Below are 21,916 nucleotides of genomic sequence, written 5' to 3'. Positions count from 1 at the left end.
ATATACAGGAGGGCCCCACTTATACGGCGGGTTAGGTTCCAGGCTACCACCGTAAAGCGGAAACCGCCGTAAAGTGGAACACCCTTTTTTTCCACTTACAAATGCATACAAACACTAGATAACAAGTTTACACTAACATATATTATGTTAGCAATAGAACCAGGCATCAAAAAACAATAAAAAAGTACAATACACACATAGTGCAGTCATTACTTACCTTAAAATATTTATAGTCTTAATCTAGGGTGAGACAAGTAGTATTTATTGTAAGAAATCAAGTGTGGTATGTATGGTAGTCAGCCAGGCTACCATACCAGGCCAACCCACCCACACATACTATTCTATGATATTTAAGCATCCCAGAGCGATAAAATGTATATACAGTTCACTCATTACTTACCTTAAAATATAGGGTGAGATGAGTAGTATTTATTGTAAAAAATCAAGTGTGGTATGTATGGTAGTCAGCCAGGCTACCATACCAGGCCAACCCACCCACACATACTATACTATGATATTTAAGCATCCCAGAGCAATAAAATGTATATACAGTTCACTCATTACTTACCTTAAAATATAGGGTGAGATGAGTAGTATTTATTGTAAAAAATCAAGTGTGGTATGTATGGTAGTCAGCTGGGCTACCATACCAGGCCAACCCACCCACACATACTATTCTATGATATTTAAGCATCCCAGAGCGATAAAATGTATATACAGTTCACTCATTACTTACCTTAAAATATAGGGTGAGATGAGTAGTATTTATTGTAAAAAATCAAGTGTGGTATGTATGGTAGTCAGCCAGGCTACCATACCAGAGAGAAAGAATGAGTGCATGAGAGAGGACAGGCGCAGAGTTATGTAAACAAACCAGGCGAAGGTAAGTTTTGTAAACAGTGTACACGTCTGGTTTGTGTACAAGTTACATTGTGTACAGGTTGTCTCTACATTGATACGGTAGAATAAATAAAGAAGAACACTCACATTCTCGTGTAACATCATTTTGAGAAGAAATGATGCTCTGAGTGAAGGCAATGGAAGTAAGTCACTCTGACTTTTTTGGGTTATGCTAGGTTCTCTACACATATGTTGTTATGCATTTATGTTATGTATCGTGTTTATTATATAATTTTGAAAAAATATCATGGATGGATTAATGAAAATGTGTATATTAACGTAATATACAACATTTAATGATACACCGAGCTCAGACAGCGTAAACAAACAAACTGAACAGGTTGTGGACGATCACTTGGTCAGGCAAAATAGACGGTATTAATACGTGTCCAGTTTTAGTTCATTCATGTACATTTGTAAGAGTTTGTGAAACTTACCTTATAATATTTTTATTATTTTATAATAATTAAATCACGAAACAAATACTCTTACACTGTGTACAAGTTAGTACAGAATTATAGCTATAAAGTGAAGGCATACGAAAGGAATATTTTTCTACAGTTATCCCTAGTAACAGGTGACGGGCTAGAGAAAACGTAATTCTTCCGACACTTCTACAAACCGTTTGGTAAACATCTCATATATATTTGTATAAATTTTTATACTGTGGGTGCATGTATCATGTTTGTGTGTTACATAATGTGTTTCTTATATAATTTTGAAAAAAATATCATTGATAGATTAAGGGAAATGTCTATATTAACGTAATATGCGACATTAATGCGCCCAAGAGATTATTATTATTATTATTATTATTATTATTATTGCATCAAGAGTAGAGAGAGACTTAGTGATTTTAATGTGTACCTACATGCCAGCACAGTGTGTAAGTTTATTTAGGTACAGGTGTACACAAGTTTAATTATCAAGTACAATACATATAAAATATACAATAACTTTAAAACACTTGAAATTTTGGAAAGTTTCCAGACATAATAAGGAGATGTGCTCAGGGAGAATGTAAACAAACTCGGTGGGCTGCTGTGACCGTGAGGGGAGCCGTATAGCGAGTTTTGGTCATAATTTGAAATGTCCGTATTAGCGGAACGCCGTAAAGCGGGGCCCTGCTGTATATATATATATATATATATATATATATATATATATTATAGAGGAATAAGTTTACTGAGTATACCAGGAAAAGTATACGGTAGGGTTATAATTGAAAGAATTAGAGGTAAGACAGAATGTAGGATTGCAGATGAGCAAGGAGGCTTCAGAGTGGGTAGGGGATGTGTAGATCAAGTGTTTACATTGAAGCATATATGTGAACAGTATTTAGATAAAGGTAGGGAAGTTTTTATTGCATTTGTGGATTTAGAAAAGGCATATGATAGAGTGGATAGAGGAGCAATGTGGCAGATGTTGCAAGTATATGGAATAGGTGGTAAGTTAATAAATGCTGTAAAGAGCTTTTATGAGGATAGTGAGGCTCAGGTTAGGGTGTGTAGAAGAGAGGGAGAATACTTCCTGGTAAAAGTAGGTCTTAGACAGGGATGTGTAATGTCACCATGGTTGTTTAATATATTTATAGATGGGGTTGTAAAAGAAGTAAATGCTAGGGTGTTCGGGAGAGGGGTTGTATTAAATTATGGGGAATCAAATTCAAAATGGGAATTGACACAGTTACTTTTTGCTGATGATACTGTGCTTATGGGAGATTCTAAAGAAAAATTGCAAAGGTTAGTGGATGAGTTTGAGAATGTGTGTAAAGGTAGAAAGTTGAAAGTGAACATAGAAAAGAGTAAGGTGATGAGGGTATCAAATGATTTAGATAAAGAAAAATTGGATATCAAATTGGGGAGGAGGAGTATGGAAGAAGTGAATGTTTTCAGATACTTGGGAGTTGACGTGTCGGCGGATGGATTTATGAAGGATGAGGTTAATCATAGAATTGATGAGGGAAAAAAGGTGAGTGGTGCGTTGAGGTATATGTGGAGTCAAAAAACGTTATCTATGGAGGCAAAGAAGGGAATGTATGAAAGTATAGTATTACCAACACTCTTATATGGATGTGAAGCTTGGGTGGTAAATGCAGCAGCAAGGAGACGGTTGGAGGCAGTGGAGATGTCCTGTCTAAGGGCAATGTGTGGTGTAAATATTATGCAGAAAATTCGGAGTGTGGAAATTAGGATAAGGTGTGGAGTTAATAAAAGCATTAGTCAGAGGGCAGAAGAGGGGTTGTTGAGGTGGTTTGGTCATTTAGAGAGAATGGATCAAAGTAGAATGACATGGAAAGCATATAAATCTATAGGGGAAGGAAAGAGGGGTAGGGGTCGTCCTCGAAAGGGTTGGAAAGAGGGGGTAAAGGAGGTTTTGTGGGCGAGGGGCTTGGACTTCCGGCAAGCGTGCATGAGCATGTTAGATAGGAGTGAATGGAGACGAATGATACTTGGGACCTGACGATCTGTTGGAGTGTGAGCAGGGTAATATTTAGTGAAGGGATTCAGGGAAACCGGTTATTTTCATATAGTCGGACTTGAGTCCTGGAAATGGGAAGTACAATGCCTGCACTTTAAAGGAGGGGTTTGGGATATTGGCAGTTTGGAGGGATATGTTGTGTATCTTTATACGTATATGCTTCTAAACTGTTGTATTCTGAGCACCTCTGCAAAAGCAGTGATAATGTGTGAGTGTGGTGAAAGTGTTGAATGATGATGAAAGTATTTTCTTTTTGGGGATTTTCTTTCTTTTTTGGGTCATCCTGCCTCAGTGGGAGACGGCCGACTTGTTGAATAAATATACAGTGGACCCCCGCATAACGATTACCTCCGAATGCGACCAATTATGTAAGTGTATTTATGTAAGTGCGTTTGTACGTGTATGCTTGGGGGTCTGAAATGGACTAATCTACTTCACAATATTTCTTATGGGAACAAATTCGGTCAGTACTGGCACCTGAACATACTTCTGGAGTGAAAAAATATCGTTAACTGGGGATCCACTGTATATATATATATATATATATATATATATATATATATATATATATATATATAGTGAAATTTCAAGTGCTTTAGTGACTTCTCACATTATCAAGGAACTATATGTAGTGTAGCTCCTTGATTATGTGAGAAGTCACAAAAGTGCTTGGAATTTCACTATTTTTTTCACAGTGGTTGTTCTGCATATTGTGGTATCTGTTTCCTGTGATCTCATTGTATGTATGTATGTATATATATACGTATAGTATATATGTCATGCCGAATAGGCAGAACTTGCGATCTTGGCTTAAATAGCAACGTTCATCTTGCCATATAGGACAAGTGAAAAGTTGTGTATGAAATAATTTTGCCAAAATCATTCTTAACCTAACGAAAAAAATGTATTTCACTGTGTTTGTTTAGTATTAAATTACTGTAAACAAATCTAAAATATATTTAGTTGGGTTAGACTAAAATAAATTACTCTTGTTATAATAAGGTTAGGTAAGTTTTCTAAGATTGTTTTAGTGCAAAATTATAAATTTTTCATTAACATTAATGAAAAAAATGTATCTTTAAACGTATAAGAAATTTTTTTAGAAAGGACTTAATTTTAAATGAGCTCTTGCTAATTGACCAGTTTTGCATATTCGGCACGACATATATATATATATATATATATATATATATATATATATATATATATATATATATATATATATATATATATATATATATATATATATATATATATATATATATACACATGTATATATAAAATTTTTGACCAAATACATTTTTTGTAAAAAAAAAAATAATTTTTTTAGTAATTTTTTTTTTTGTTTGTTTTTTTACAATACACTTTAACTTTGTATAAAGGACTCATTCTTGAGTCATATACTGCCTGGGAGGTAGTTGGGTTTGATTCAAAGGGATGATAGTTCCAGTTCCTTGGATCAAGGCATATCCTGTGAGAATTGAGGATATTAAAGTGATCTCTCCAAAACTCTCTTAGTCAATTTAGTTTCTGAGGTCACTACAAAGCACCTTTCAAACAGAGCTTTTGTGTACAGTTCTTTGAAGTTTGCAATGACCTGCTGGTCCATGGGCTGCAGGAGAGGAGTGGTATTAGGAGGCAAAAACTTGACCTTAATGAAGCTCATGTCCCCACAAAGTCGCTCTGCCAAGTCTGTAGGATGACTAGGGGTATTGTCTAACACCAGGAGGCACTTAAGGTCTAATTTATTTTCAGTTAGGTAATTTTTCACAGTGGGGGCAAATGCTTGGTGTAACCAGTCATAGAAAAAGTCCCTAGTGACCCATGCCTTACTGTTTGCCCTCCACAGCACACACAAATTAGCCTTGAGGATATTCTTTTGCCTGAACACACTGGGAGTTTCAGAGTGATACACTAATAAAGGCTTCACTTTGCAATCGCCACTAGCATTGGCACACATTAACAGAGTAAGCCTGTCTTTCATAGGCTTATGTCCTGGGAGTGCCTTTTCCTCCTGAGTAATGTAGGTCCTACTTGGCATTTTCTTCCAAAACAGGCCTGTTTCGTCACAATTAAACACTTTTTCAGGTTTCAGTCCTTCACTGTCTATGTACTCCTTGAATTCCTGCACATATTTTTTCAGCTGCTTTGTGGTCCGAACTGGCAGCCTCGCCATGCCTTACACTATGCTTCTTAAATCTCTCAAACCAACCTTTGCTGGTCTTAAATTCACTCACATCATCACTAGTTGCAGGCATTTTTCTAATTAAATCCTCATGCAACTTCCTAGCCTTTTCACTTATGATCGCTTGAGAGATGCTATCTCCTGCTATCTGTTTTTCGTTTATCCACACCAATAACAGTCTCTCAACATCTTCTATCACTTGTGATCTCTGTTTCGAAAACAAAGTTGCACCTTTGGCAAGAACAGCTTCCTTGATTGCCGTTTTCTTGGACACAATAGTAGCGATGGTTGATTGGGGTTTACTATACAACCTGGCCAGCTCGGAGACACGCATTCCACTTTCATACTTAGCAATGATCTCTTTCTTCATCTCCATAGTAATTCTCACCCTTATTCCTGTAGGGTTGGCACTAGAAGCTTTCTTGGGGCCCATGGTCACTTATTTTGCAGGTGAAATCACTAAAAACGCTGTAATAATACGAAATGTTCCGATTGCATGCTTGGATGTTGCCGCGGAGGCTGGCTCAGGCCGCACATAGATGCGTCGAGCGAGTTTTTTAGTGCTAGGCGAGGCAAAATTTTAGCGATAAAATGTATCGCTAGGCAGATTTAACGTTATGTGATGCCAGCGTTAGGCGGGGGTCTACTGTATTCCGTGGTTAGAATTTGTACACCCAAATGAGTCACAGGGAATGAAAAATTACATAAAACAAGGTTATTTTTATTAATGTTCATTTCCTTTCTGCAGAATTTTAATTTTTTAACTGGTAAACCAGATTGCTGCTGTCAGCAAGCCACAGTACTGTAGATTAGTAGGCAAAAATGGAAGCAAACTACAAGTAAGAATGACATTAGGGAGTTCTAACGTATTTGGATATTATTACACATGGCATATACAGGTAAACTGCTAAGCTGAACTTGAGTTTTAGAGGTTGGAAATGTAATTCCTCTATAGAAATTTAGGTACCCATTTTTCCTCTGGAAAGACAGGCCTTAGATTGGACTGAGAGGGTAAAACCCTCAAAACCAGTCACAGATATGCCTGGTAATCATAATAAAATATTTAGTAAAGAGAAGAAGGAAGGAAACCAAAGCATGTGTAGTTAATCGCCTCAATATGGAGTGTGGGGAGAGGAAATATTGCCCCATGTCATGTATTGGAAATCAACCCACTAATGTTCAGAATTATAAATAAATGAAATTGTAATGCATTTACTACTTATAATTTTTTTTAACCCCTTAATTACTAATGTAAGAAATGTCTTAATTTTTTTTCCCTTTTATTTACAGGGTGATCATTTAAGCCATGGTGGAGCTGGACCTCACTAGTGACCTGACCACCACTGGCAGCAGCTGTAGTCCTTTCCAAAAGGACTACATTGGGGGGTTGTGGAGCCCCCCCATTATGGGGGCTGGTATGTACAGCTGAGCCACTCACAAGGCCTGTGTGAGAGGCAGCATGTGGTACATCCAATGTGGCAGGGGATCGTGACATCGGGCAATTATATGTGTTTAGTGTATATTTTTTAAGCATCCAAGAGTGAATGGCAAGGGATGGGACAGTTTTGAACGTTGTTTAGGACACCAGGGCCCCCTAACCCCCCCTGCCCAGTGCAGCTCAGTGTGTGGTCTCTTGTGTGCGATCTTCCACAACATATCTCGCAGCCAATCATATCACAAGGCAGCCTAAGCTTGGTCATGATGTGACAATGGTCGTAGCTTCACTTATCCTGAAATGTGCAAAAATGAAGTTCTGCCAGTCTTGGTGTGTATCTGAGCTCCCAAAGAAATTATGGAAGGTTGAGCATTGACTCAAATGTGTGAGAACTTGGAAAGTATTTACAAAGAGCGACACGATGCCTTGAAGTGTGGGGTGAAGCTGAATAGTGCAGTGCGATGAACTGAGAGTTGGCTTCTTATTGGCCATGTACTCTGGGCTGGTGGTGAAGACCGAGCAATGAACCTGACTTCACTAGGTTTAGCATTGTATACATAATTACTATACATTGTGTACAGAATGACTCATTATTTTATTAAACAAACATTTTTAGCTAGGTGATCTATTCTGAGAAAAAAAAAAAAAGTAATGTAAAGAATGCACAATGCTATTATGAACAGATGGCTTACATCAAGGATTATGATTCAGAAGCTAAAATTATAATGGTAGCTTCACTGTGTTGAGCAACTCCTCTTTTAAGTGCATAATTTTAGTGTAGTTGTTAGTGCTTCCCATTTTCCTGTGTTCATCTGCTGACTTTATTGATAATTTTTATTTTGTACTCATTATTTAGAACTGGATCTCTGTGTCCACCTATATGTCATGAGTGGAATGAGGCCAATCAGTCCACAGTGCCTCAACATCAGTTTTCTGTCATGGGGAAGTGATATATGTATTTGAAAATCAGTGAACTTTCATTCAGCTAAGGAAACAGCAGCTTAAAAAAAATGTTTTGTGTAGCTGTGCTGTTAGGCATATCTAATTGGAGAAATTTATATAATTATGTTGCACCTAAATTGCAGCTGAGTATCATCCACAAATTTTTATATTACTTGGCATTGTTAATGCGTTACTTTGATCGCAAAATGGTGCAATTTCTTATAATAGTATCATTCTAAAACATTCCAATTGAAGTGTTATGTAACTTTTGTTAATTACAACTGTGGTCTATGACCAAATATCAAATCCACTCATCTCTGGACTGCACTTTGACATTTACATTATTTAAACATGTGTACAGAGCAGGGACATGGTGGTGTTTGCACACGTTATCTTATTAATATCCAGTTCTATTGGATAATTTATTATAAATTTAATAAACACAACCATGGCCCTGATTTCTATACAAAGTTTGCTGTAGTCCTACTTCATCTGACTATCAGGTTATACAGGGCACAGCTATTGGAGATCTCCAGCCTCCAGTGTGATTTAATTGCTTTAGACCTCCCACAAGATTATTTAGCTAAGAATTGGTTTAAACATTTTTTTGAAATTGACAAAATATTTAATATGTTATTGTAGTGTGTTCTCAACTTTGTAGATATTATGGTTTGTTGAGATGATGTTTAATGACAGGAGCAGCCAGCATTAGATTCATGGACTTTTCCTTGTGCATTTTTAAAGATTCATATTTAAATATTTTATCTGTCAGAAATATTCCATCCATCCTGGTACGCCTGAGACTCGAAGGGACATCTTACTGTTCCTCGTGTTTACGCTCACTCAAACTCTGCCGGCTCACCACCCTACACCAGTGCTACCTTTACTTCCTCCCAGCTGAAACTGAGGATGGAGAGTGTTGAGTTCGGGCACCAGTCTGGCGTGCCTCAGAGCTTCCAGGCACTGCGGCACTTACCCAGTCGGATGACGTGATGTGTACAAATATTGTAAGACGAGTGCAGTGGGCGCTGTGTCAGCCTCTCCACGAGGGTACTCAACATGGACTTCATCTGTAGAATAATAAATGTGCCATTTTGCATTATATGATGTTTTATTTCACTATCTTGCATTTGTAGGACTCAAAATCAGTAGTTGTGATATGTAAACTGAAGAATGTATGGAAAAAATAGGGTTGTGTATGACACCTCCAAAAACAGCCAAAATTTGTTGTAATTTACTTCATAAAAATAATTAAGGTTTTAGATACCTTACACTGTGAAAGATATTGATCTAGCAATGTGTGAAAGTTGACTTTGCCCTAAGCCATCAATATCATAACATTAATAAGGAACTCTTGTTGTGGCCTCTGCAAACTCCCCCAAATCACCAACTAAATTTCAGTCAAGACCACTTTCACCTGTACAAACAACAATTGACACCTGCCATCAACACTGGTAAAAGCCACATTGGAATTTGTGGCCCTGTCAAATATTAGTACAATCAGCTACTACACCACTGTCATGATGGGAACCAGTCACTGACTCCAAGAACAACAACGTAGTACTTTTACTTAGTCTAAAATGTGAGGAGAATTTTATCTAATCCTAATTTCACAAAATCCCCATGCTTATGAAAAGATGTTTCAATCCATCTTGGGCCATTGTTAAGTCACAATCAAGGAAGAAATCAGGAGTGGTAGTGACAATGTAGCAGCAAAAGAGTTAGTAATAACAGTAGTAGTACAAAAGAACAGAGCAGCAGGCCTACTAGCTCAAACTAGGTAGGACGAGTTATAGAATACTGAGGGTAAATTATATCTGAAAGCACCATATAATCAACATCCATGGTCCCAGACTATTTAATATCTTATCAGAAGATATCAAATGTCTGACAAGTGCCGAATCAACCAGGCTGTGACAGATATACGAGCTTTGGTTGGTCAGGCAAGCACCAGACAAGTAGCCTGACTCAGGGTCAGGAGTAGGAAAATTTTCAAAATTCATTAAAAGCAAAAGGGAAATTGGACAGGTTAGGAGAGAGATCAAAGAACTAAAAGAGGTTGATATAGGGCTAGCTGGAGGCTGTTCTGTTGTGCAGACCTGACAGAGCTATGATAAATACAAATAATACACATTAATAAATGAACTGACTTTTTGGGGGGCTCCCTAGCTTGGTAGATGGCCAGTGGTACAAAAAACAAACATGAGTAATATTTCATAAGGCTAAGGAACCATGTGTATGAAATACTTATAACTGTTCAACCAATTAAATATTATACTTACATAAAATTTGCAGATTTAGAAAATACACTCCTTCCTGCACGAGAATCAGTTAATCAATATCATCATAGCTTGTGCGTGGCCTCTTTGCTTCAGGGCCTTCCACATTCTCTTTCTTCAGGCTGTCTAAATCTTCCATGGAAAGAATTGATCTGGATCCCTGAGCATCAACAATGTTTGTACTAGAAATAGAAAGGAAAAAGCACTTAAAAATCTTGATTATTTAAACATAAAAGTCCAATGCTTACTATGTCATAAAACTTATCTATCTGTTCACCAGAATGAGCAATAGAGTCTCAACAATTCATTGCTACAAATGCACATATTACTCTTGTGGCAACACTTTTCTTGCCAAATAAGGTAAGCGAAAATTTTGCTATGCAATCTCACAAAAATCATTCTGAACCTAACGAAAAAATATACTACAGCCTCTCCTCACTTAGTGACGTACTCGTTTACTGACAACTTGGACTTATGACGGGCTCAGTCCAGTATACATACCTAAATAATGTATATTAAGAGATGATTCCCTCTCTTCTGTTTATTACAATATACAGTACACTACTGTATAAACATTTAAAAATTTACCAAAACTGTTATAGTGCAAAGATGACATTAAAGGAATATCAAAGATGGTTGACACACACCTACTACCATTATAGTATGCTCCTCACTTAGTAAATAGTTTTGGGACCTGACACGCCGTTGGAATGTACAGCAACGTGCAGTTAGAGAAATTATGTTACTAGCCTTCCTGAAGCTATGTTGAGCTATTTCACTAAATTTACACTGTCATGAATAAACATCATGGCATCATGATCAAAAAAATGCCGCAAATTTCTCGGCTGTCTCCTGGTGAAAATGTTTTAACAGACTGTCCCTTAATCAAGTCTACTGTATACTGCAAATGCAAAATACAATTAGTGCAATCTTAAGAGATTTTATTTGATTATTTTTAAAATGCATTACTTACCACACTGTTCCTGGCTGATAACAAGTAGAAAGAACAATATCAAGTGCATTAAAGAGAGATCGGGCATTGAGCTGAGTGAAGCACATGGGTGGTGTTACTGCAATTACATTATGACTTGGCCCCTCAACTTGAACCAGAATATGATGATCTTCTTTTAATCTAAAAGATAAAAAAATTATTACTCTTTATAAAAATAAGAACTGAAAATATTTAGAGCAATAATATAAACTAATTAACTTACAGCAATACCAAAACAAGTGTTTTAATTCGCTTAATTCACTTGTATATCAGTTCTATTCTTGTTTGAGATGTAAACTGTTGTATGATCTCATCATACAATAAGCTTCCTTGCTCCAGTTGCATCAGTACACATTTTTTTTAAATAGAGAGTAAACTGAGGCCACTTACTCTTTCCTGGCTCTGTGATCCAGGAAAACAAGTATTTATTAGTTTCAGGGGCTTCCCCCTTGATTACAATAATAATAATTCAGGGGCAGAAAATGTGCATTCTGCTGAAGCATTGTTGCTAGGTATGGCTAGAATTAACTCATCCAGTTGAAATACTTCTTTGAAACTTGATGTGAGACTTTTTCTACCCTCAACTCAATTAGTTCATGTACATTTAAGATCAACATTAATTAATTCTGGCATATAAAATACTCAAGAAAAGCATAAAACTGTTTAACTGAGTGAGTATATCAACACAACTTTCAACTGTGTGAATTACAGTAATAAAAAATATTCTTAAAAAAATCACATATTACTGTAACTGTATGGTATTTAAGATCAATGCTAATAAATCTGACATACAAAATGCACAAGAATGCAAGAAAATTGTGAAAACTGATCAAATATATTAACAAACAACTTTCCAAGCTAAATTGTAACCCACTGACTGTAAACAACAGCTGATATTGTTAGATCAACAGCTCCAGACTTCAACCTAACTTAATCTTTGTTTCTGAGTGTATATTATTAGATTTAAAAGCTATTTACGACGAGATTATATCGTGATAACGCAAGAACATAATTATTATAAACTTAGTTTCAGTTAACGAATTTTCAACGAATTTATAAATACATACAACTTCTCATCATGAAAATGAACACAGGATGTGTTCTAGGGGAATGCTGTTCATCCTTCACCCCTTATTTTTGTCACTCTCCAATTATCTTGCCATCCACTCAGTGCCACATCATGATACAACTAGCTGTGGGGTGTGCAGTGGTATCTCAGAACAACTGCCACAATATTTCATAACAGGGGACAGAAAAATTAATTTCCCATTATGATTCATTTTTGCTGGGAATATAGCACTCACCTAGCACACCCAGAATATACACCCCTGCTTAAAATATATCTGCCAAGACTTTGAATGCCATCAATATGCCACCATGCACTATATAGTGAGTCCCCATGATATTCTTTGTTATAAATAGTTCTGTTATACAGTTCTTCTATACTGTAAATGGTTTTCTTATACTGTTGTACTATACCTAACATACAAGTCTTATCTCACTCTCCATGTGTATATAGATGTTTAAAAAAGTATCCTCTGTGACTTGATAAAGCTCAGCCCTGAGTGATGCACTGTACAGTAACAAAAGCTTGTTGACATTACACATTCTGTTGACATTACACCTTCACATCAAGAAGGTAGGAGAGAAACCTACAAGAAATAACAAGGTCTGTAAGGAACTAAACAAAATATTTAAAGACATGTTCTCAGATGATACAGGAGTAGCACCAAAGAGAAAAAAATACACCAATGGATATGAGGCAGTATATATACAACAGGGAAGTATATGAACACTTTTGAGAGAGTCACATATATCACAAGACCTGACAAAGTGTCACTGTGGATTCTGCGAGAGGAAGCAGAAGCATTATCTGAGCCACAAGCTATGTAAAATCTACAAGTGAAGGGATATGGGACAATTGCCAGAGATCTAGAAAACAGTGAATGTAGTCCCAATATTTAAGAAAGGAGACAGACAGGAAAAGTTAAACTACAGATCAATATCACTGATATCACAATATCACAAGGTAATGGAGAAGAAAATCAAAGAGATGTGGTTTCATAAGCAACAACTAGCCTGGGTTTATAGATGACAAATCTTGTTTCACAAACCTGCTTGAGTTCTATGACAAAGTAACAAAGTGAGGCAGGAGAGAGAGAGAGACAGAGGGATGGGTGGACTGCATATTCTTGGACTGCAAGAAGGCATTTGATATAGTACCATACAAGAGTGTGATTTGATGAGCAGGGAGAAATGATATAGAATGCACTACAGTGCATCAAAGAGTACCTTATGGAAAGGAGGCAAAGATTATCTGAGAAGGGTCACTAAAATGGGAAAGTGTCATATGTGGGATTCCACAAGGATCAGTATGGGGACTGGCACTGTTTCTGATATATGTGGATCACATACCAAGAGTCAGATATCATAAAAATTAATGAGAATAAAAACTTAGGGGGCTAAGAAAGACTACAAAGAGACATGGACGAACTGCAAGAATAGTCTTCAAGTGGATACTTGAATTCAACTCTAGCAAATGCAAGATTATGAAAACTGGGGAAAGGTCAAGAAGACTTGAAACTGAGCATAGACCTGGGGGATGTCACAGAGGCTGCAAACCTCGAGGAGAAAAACTGAAGGATGAGCACAGTTCCAAGCATTTCACCAGAGGCACATATCAACTAAACGACCTCTGCAGCAAATGATCATTTTGCAAAACTAGCTTTTGGTAATATCAACAAAGTCATTCGCATCCTTATATACAACATATGTTAGGCCCAGCTTGGAGTACGTAGCACCAGCATAGAACCTTCACCCCTTAAAGTATCTTAAGAAACTGGAGAAAGTGCAGAGGTATACAGTAAGATTAGTCCTACTGCTAAGGAAAATGAGCTATGAGGAGAAGCCTAAATTGAGAGGCAGGGGCATGAGTTGAGACTTAACCACTGTAACTACAAAGAGGCGAGAACAAAAAGGTGAGCTCATCCCATGGACCAGGGATACCTCGACAGAGGGTGGCAAACAAGTGGAAGGAGCTGGATGAAAAGGTGGTTTGTGGAGGAAAACCCTGCACAGTTTCAAAACACCCAGGAGGCCAAAAACAGAAAATGGCTGTCAATTACTGATGTACTGACCTAAACAAGCAGCTTGCTCATAATGTATACACAGATAAAATACAAAACACATACACACACAAAAAAAAAAATACTGTGCCTCTCACCTGTAAACTATTGATTGGGCAAGTTCAGTAGCAGGTTTCCGACTACATTTGTCTTGCACAATTTCTATACCTAAGCAAAGGCCCATCCCCCGCACATCTCCAGCAACAGCATGCTTTGTTTTCAGTATCTGAAGGTTCTCCAACAATGTCTTTCCAACTGCTTTGGCACTTTGAATCAGTTTTTCATTTTCAATTACATCCAAAACTGCCATTCCTATTGCACATGCTACTGGATTTCCACCAAACTGTAACAGAAAAATACAATATTTGCACACTTCAGCATCCATCATATATTTCATTTTCATTAGGTATTTATATAGGTATTGCAAATGTTATCCAATTACCACATCAGCAATTTTGCCCACTTTGCACCCTATTTTTGGCCAATTCCACTGTTCCAGTTAACCAAACTCTGCTATTTCACTAGTATTTCTTCTATTCTATCGACTGAGTACAAGAAACCACCCATTTCCCTATTTCAACTACCCAATAAAAAGACCAGAAATCAGTAATTTGGCCAATTTCACACAAAATTAAAAAAATGGCAATTTAAAAATAGGGTCCAGAATAAACAATGCAGACATTCCTGGAACTAAAAACATTTTCTCTGTTCCTTAGTCACGTCTCCAGGCCCCTCTTATATTACGCTTGCTTTCCATTTTGAATTTTTATTCACACAAAAAATAGATTTATACTTTAACAGGACGCATGACTATAACAAGAGACACAGATTTCTTTTTGATGTACCCCATGTCCATATCACTGTGTAAAAACTCTATGCACATAAAGAGCCCCAAAATTTGGAATTCATTACCAGTAAATACTAAAGTAACCTGGTCTGAACATCAATTTAAGACTTCTCAAAAACCACCTACTCACCCTAAACTAAATACTCAATACTCAATATTTAATTTCCCAATTACCTAAATCTTAAAACTTCAAAACTAGATGCCCAAAGCTCATACACTGATTAATACTACTACATAGTAGTATAAATACCTACCCAAAACAATACTGCCTTACACCCAATTGTAGCATTCTCATACTCTAAACTACTTTCAACAACTCACAATGTTATATTCCCATAACATAATTTCCATATTTATTTTTGAAACTGTGTATAGTAGGTTGGTAGACAGCAACCACCCAGGGAGGTACTACCGTCCTGCCAAGTGAGTGTAAAACGAAAGTCTGTAATTGTTTTACATGATGGTAGGATTGCTGGTGTCTTTTGTCTGTCTCATAAATATGCAAGATTACAGGTACGTCTTGCTACTTCTACTTACACTTAGGTCACATTAAACATACATGTACATGTTTATTTATACACACTCATCTAAGTTTTCTTTGATTTTATCTTAGTTATTGTTCTTATTACTTTTCCTTTTATATCCATGGGGAAGTGGAATAAGAATCTTTCCTCCGTAAGCCATGCGTGTTGTAAAAGTCAACTAAAATGCCAGGAACAATGGGCTAGTAACCCCTTTTCCTGTAATAATTACTAAAAAGAATAATAAGAAGAAAATTGTCAAAGTGGGAAGTCTGAATGTGCGTGGATGTTGTGCAAATGATAAGAAAGAGATGATTGTGGATGTTATGAATGAGAAGAAGCTGGATGTCCTGGCTTTAAGTGAAACAAAGCTGAAGGGGGTGGGTGAGTTTCAGTGGGTCAGGGGTTTCTAATAGAGTTAGAGCTAAAGAAGGAGTATCCATAATGTTGAAGGATAAGCCATGGCAGGAAAAGAGGGACTATAAATGTATTAATTCAAGGATTATGTGGAGTAAAATAAAGGTCGGATGTGAGAAGTGGGTTATAGTAAGCGTATATGCACCTGGGAAAGAGAGCAGTATAGAGGAGAGAGAGAGAGATTTTTGGAAATGTTGAGTGAATGCATGGGGAGCTTTGAACCAAGTGTGAGAGTACTTGTGGTTGGGGATTTTAGTGCTAAAGTGGGTAAAAATGTTGTGGAGGGAGTAGTAGGTAAACTTGGGGTGCCAGGGGTAAATGAAAATGGGGAGCCTTTAATTGAGCTATGTTATGAAAGAGGTTTGATAAGTAATACATATAATATGAAAAAGAGGATAAATAAATATACAAGGTATGATGTAGCACATAATGAGAGTAGTTTCTTAGATTATGTATTGGTGGATAAAAGGTTGATGGGTAGGCTCCAAGATGTACACGTTTACAGAGGGGCAACTGATATATCGGATCATTATCTAGTTGTAGCTACAGTTAGAGTAAGAGGTAGATGGGATAAGAGGAAAATGGCAACAAGTAAGAGGGAGGTGAAAGTGTATAAAATAAGGGAGGAGGAAGTTCGGGTGAAATATAAGCAATTATTGGCAGAAAGGTGGGCTGGTGCAGGTATGAGTAGTGGGGGGGGGGGGGGTTGAAGAGGGTTGGAATAGTTTTAAAAATGCAGTATTAGAATGTGGGGCAGAAGTTTGTGGTTATCAGAGGGTGGGTGCAGGAGGAAAGAGGAATGATTGGTGGAATGAAGTAAAGGGTGTGATAAAAGAGAAAAAGGTAGCTTATGAGAGGTATCTATAATGCAGAAGTGTTATAAGAAGAGTAGAGTATATGGAGAGTAAAAGAAAGGTGAAGAGAGTGGTGAGAGAGTGCAAAAGGAGAGCAGATGATAGAGTGGGAGAGGTACTGTCAAGAAATTTTAATGAAAATAAGAAAAAATTTTGGAGTGAGTTAAACAAGTTAAGAAAGCCTAGGGAACAAATGGATTTGTCAGTTAAAAACAGAGTAGGGGAGTTAATAGATGGGGAGATGGAAGTTTTGGGTAGATGGCGAGAATATTTTGAGGAGCTTTTAAATGTCGACGAAGAAAGGGAGGCGGTAATTTCACACACTGGCCAGGGAGGTATACCATCTTTTAGGAGTGAAGAAGAGCAGGATGTGAGTGTGGGGAGGTGTGTGAGGCATTACGTAGAATGAAAGGGGGTAAAGCAGCTGGAACTGACAGGATCATGACAGAAATGTTAAAAGCAGTGAAGGACATAGTGTTGGAGTGGTTGGTATTTTTGTTTAATAAATGTATGAAAGAGGGGAAGGTACCTAGGGATTGGCGGAGAGCATGTATAGTCCCTTTATATAAAGGGAAGGGGGACAAAAGAGATTGTAAAAATTATAGAGGAATAAGTTTACTGAGTATACCAGGAAAAGTGTACGGTAGGGTTATTATTGAAAGAATTAGAGGTAAGACAGAATGCAGAATTGCGGATGAACAAGGAGGTTTTAGAGTGGGTAGGAGATGTGTAGATCAAGTGTTTACATTGAAGCATATATGTGAGCAGTATTTAGATAAAGGTAGGGAAGTTTTTATTGCATTTATGGATTTAGAAAAGGCATATGATAGAGTGGATAGGGAAGCAATGTGGTAGATGTTGCAAGTATATGGAATAGGTGGTAAGTTACTAAATGCTGTAAAGAGTTTTTATGAGGATAGTGAGGCTCAGGTTAGGGTGTGTAGAAGAGAGGGATACTATTCCCGGTAAAAGTAGATCTTAGACAGGAATGTGTAATGTCACCATGGTTGTTTAATATATTTATAGATGGGGTTGTAAAAGAAGTAAATGCTAGGGTGTTCGGGAGAGGGGTGGGATTAAATTATGGAGAATTAAATACAAAATGGGAAGTGACACAGTTACTTTTTGCTGATGATACTGTGCTTATGGGAGATTCTAAAGAAAAATTGCAAAGGTTAGTGGACGAATTTGGGAGTGTGTGTAAAGGTAGAAAGTTGAAAGTGAACATAGAAAAGAGTAAGGTGATGAGAGTATCAAATGATTTAGATAAAGAAAAATTGGATATCAAATTGGGGAGGAGGAGTATGGAATAAGTGAATGTTTTCAGATATTTGGGAGTTGACGTGTCGGCGGATGGATTTATGAAGGATGAGGTTAATCATAGAATTGATGAAGGAAAAAAAGGTGAGTGGTGCATTGAGGTATATGTGGAGGCAAAAAATGTTATCTATGGAGGCAAAGAAGGGAATGTATGAAAGTATAGTAGTACCAACACTCTTATATGGGTGTGAAGCTTATATTTCCCATACGAAATAATGTAAATACAATTAATCTGTTCCAGACCCACAAAAATACTCACAAAAAAATACATTTTTTAAAGAATAACTATAGTTTAACATACATTTAGTACTTAAAACATACATACATATAGTATTAAATGAGTAATACAATACATAAATAAACATTTAAAATCATGTTTACGTACCTTTATTGAAGACTGTTGTTGGCATCTGGAAGATAGGGAGAAGGAGAGAGGGAGGACTTATTACTGCCTCAACCACTGCCTCCACTACTGCCTCCACCACTGCTTACACCACTGCCTCACTGCCACTATGAAGTTTCTTTGGGCCCATGGTGGCTTATTTCACAGTCACAATCAATAAACAAGCACTAAACACAATAAGTTTATTGTGAAATGTTCAGATGAACGAGCAGGGTAATGTTCACTCAAGGATAAACAAAGCTAGACTGGCTCACAGCCCCTGCACGCCTCCCAATGCAGGCGCGGGTAGGCGGACAGTTCTGGTATGCCGGCCGAAACATGGGGCAACAGCCGAAACTCGGGACAAAATTTAGCCGAAAAAAGTGGTCGAAACTCGAAGCAGCCGATACTCAGGGCGGCTGAAACACGGGGTTCCACTGTATTTATATTGTTTAATATGTCATATTAGATCAATTGTGATAGGCAAATAAGCCAGTGTGTTGATATTAGCATAATAATAAAGCATATTCCCCTGCATCACAAGACTGAGCTCATGGCAACTGACAGTGGCTTCAAAGGCACCATATCTTTTATGGACAATGTACTGTGTATGTGCTTTACACAATGAGAAGCATTTCTTTTATTTGTTGTAACCATGGCTAAGGCTAAAAGTAAGCAGGTTACAACAATAAACGGAGAAAAAGAAATTGGAATGACTTATGCAGCAAGTAGCGCCACCAAACAGTACCAGCAGGTTGATGTGGCGACCCTGGAAATTTGAAATTATGCTAGCTGAAATCAGTGCTAAATAACTGATGGAACCGGATGTCTGATTGCCGGATTTGTGATGGCTGACCTGTAATTTGTTTTGTGTCATTTTTATATAATTTCTTATCTGCCACATTTGATTTTTATATTAATGTAATATTATTGACAATGTAAGAAAGGGACCCCAATGGAAATAAGTCACTCTGTCTGACTTTTTTGGGTTAGCCTAGGTTCTCTACACATATGCTGATATGTATGATAATCTATGTAACTGTATTTGTGTATACCTGAATAAACTGACTGACTTACTTACTATTAAAAAAGCTTGGCCTTGATTTTGAAATAAGTAAATTTCAGTTTGCCACTTCATTAAATATAAATTGTTTCCTGTGAAATAACTAAATAATGCCTCTTCTGATGGTCTTGAAACCCTAATAATCTTAATTGATGTATTTTTGTACTTATTTTGGTGCCAATTTGCCAATATTTTTTTTAAAAACCAATTTGATCAAGTTGGATTTTCTTAAAAACTAATAAAATATTTTTTCCATATAGGATTGTAGAGAATTTGAAATAGAATATAATGAGAAAAGAGAACAAAAAAAAAAATATTCACATTATGATTTGTTAAATTTACAAGGATAGACTTTCCTATTTGGGGAATTTTTTCTTAGTAACATTTTTTATTTGTTTCTCCTAAATTTTAGTTTATAACTCGAGAACATCTCATAATGATAAAACAGAGCAAAGAGCCGCTCAGAGAAGGGATGGACTGGACCAACGTAAGCAAGTCTCCCACAGCCAGGCAGGCAGGCGTGACCTCACCTTGGCTGAGGACAGCCAGTTCTTCCCTTATTGGTAGGCTGAACTGGACTATTGACACAGCATTGGGGCTCTAGAACTGCTATAATTCTGAATTGCCAGTTCACCGGTTGAGAGGGCATGCCAGTGAATGTGTAATGAACGTCGAGTAAATAAAATCATGAATTTTTTTATCATTAACCCTGTGGAATGCATCCTTGAATTATAAAGGAATACAATGCATACATACTCACAGTGGAATAGTATTCCCCCAGTGCATCAGCAATCTCTTGAGTAGTTATTACAGCTGCCATTGGATGACCATTACCAAGTGGTTTACCTACAGTGACAATGTCAGGAATAACACCATATTGCTGAAAAACAGAATTAACATCATTAATAACACCTTGTTATTGAAAATAAAAAAGAATGAAATTTTGCTCATAAATGCTGAAAAGAAAACAAACTGGGGATATATTGTTGCTTACATGTAATAAAAGTTTAAATGGAAGAAGTTCAGTATAATGACCAAACTTCAGTGCTTTAAGCTTAATATCAATCAGAAGAGTTCTCATTATTCTGTAAAATGGTAAAGAAGAGGTGCAAATAATATTAGTATATAAAATAATAGGGCACTGAAACCATATGATATCTCTTGTATTTACAGTACCTAATGAAATACGGCAGGGACAAAATTTAATTTTGTTATTATGATGCTTAAGACCCAGGACAACATTAAATAATCTTTGCGTTCCCCAATTTTCATCACTAATCTTCAACAGCCAGCAATGCTTTCCTTGTATACCATACACAATAGACTTCCTTCTATATACCATTTAATTCACTGTACTATATGCTTTCTCCATATCCAAAAGGCAAGTTGCAAATACTATACGCCTAAAGACATAAATATATACTAAGTCTTGTTATGAGACTGTAATACAGATGTATGTATGATTCTGATAGCGACTTTGATGTTTGAAAGATACTGCACTTGAAAGACATACACTGATAATGCTTGAAGATATCTAATATGAAGTGTGTGCTGATGTTTATTATCATTATATTTAGGGAAAGCACTACACCCATAAGGGTTATAAGAGCGAGTGGAGGAATGGAAGGCAAGGAAGGAAATTAATTTTGATTCAAGGAAAAGGACATCTAATTCCTTGCATCAAGAACCATTCACTAGGATCAGGGAATTTCCCTTGAGGGGTGCTGATGCTTATAAAGCATTAATTCATTCACTTTAAAACTAGTAGTTTGAAAAAATTCTTCAATCAGACTGTAAAAAAATATAACCTATAGATACAAAAATGAAAGTGTATATTTATATGTACTTACCTCAAAAGCCCAAAAATGTTCTCCAGTTCGGCCAAGACCTGTCTGTACTTCATCAGCAATACATACACCTCCAGCTTCATGAATCAGGCTGCAAGAATACTTTATAATTAAAATGAAAAAATTACTGCACAGTACTTTGCCTTACAAGATGCAGTGGAACCTCAAAAATCGAACGTATCACATATCGAACGTTTCGAAAATAGGACCATTTTTTCAGACAAACTGTGTCCCTATTATCAAACGCGCCCCTATTTTCGGACCACCGGGTACGGGACCTGTCTGCCGGCCTGCTCTGTCCGCGTCCCCGCACAGGCACCGTGAGCA

At 36.9% G+C, this 21,916-nt stretch overlaps 2 protein-coding genes across 20 annotated transcripts in view; one reads left to right on the top strand and one right to left on the bottom strand.

Moving 5' to 3' along the window:
* The window catches only part of LOC128696411 (transcription factor daughterless), a 717,926-nt gene extending 708,881 nt beyond the window's left edge, over positions 1-9,045 (top strand). For all 16 annotated transcript variants that reach the window (XM_070092285.1, XM_070092276.1, XM_070092273.1 and 13 more), the window contains one exon: positions 6,857-9,045. In XM_070092285.1, the coding sequence (XP_069948386.1) occupies positions 6,857-6,895 (39 nt within the window). In that variant the 3' untranslated portion in view covers positions 6,896-9,045. The remainder of the gene's footprint in view (positions 1-6,856) is intronic.
* LOC128696280 (ethanolamine-phosphate phospho-lyase) overlaps positions 6,271-21,916 on the bottom strand; it is a 46,563-nt gene continuing 30,917 nt past the window's right edge. For all 4 annotated transcript variants that reach the window (XM_053787452.2, XM_053787453.2, XM_053787451.2 and 1 more), the window contains 6 exons: positions 21,593-21,680; positions 20,503-20,622; positions 14,437-14,681; positions 11,196-11,354; positions 10,226-10,404; positions 6,271-9,013 (listed from right to left, as the gene is read on the bottom strand). In XM_053787452.2, coding sequence (XP_053643427.1) covers positions 10,275-10,404; positions 11,196-11,354; positions 14,437-14,681; positions 20,503-20,622; positions 21,593-21,680 — 742 coding nt within the window. In that variant the 3' untranslated portion in view covers positions 6,271-9,013; positions 10,226-10,274. The remainder of the gene's footprint in view (positions 9,014-10,225; positions 10,405-11,195; positions 11,355-14,436; positions 14,682-20,502; positions 20,623-21,592; positions 21,681-21,916) is intronic.

Source organism: Cherax quadricarinatus, chromosome 39 (genome assembly GCF_038502225.1).
Source record: "Cherax quadricarinatus isolate ZL_2023a chromosome 39, ASM3850222v1, whole genome shotgun sequence".
Classification (NCBI taxonomy): Eukaryota; Metazoa; Arthropoda; class Malacostraca; order Decapoda; family Parastacidae; genus Cherax; species Cherax quadricarinatus.
The sequence above is the reverse complement of the archived record's forward strand: the minus strand, read 5'-3'. Positions and strand labels throughout refer to the sequence as shown.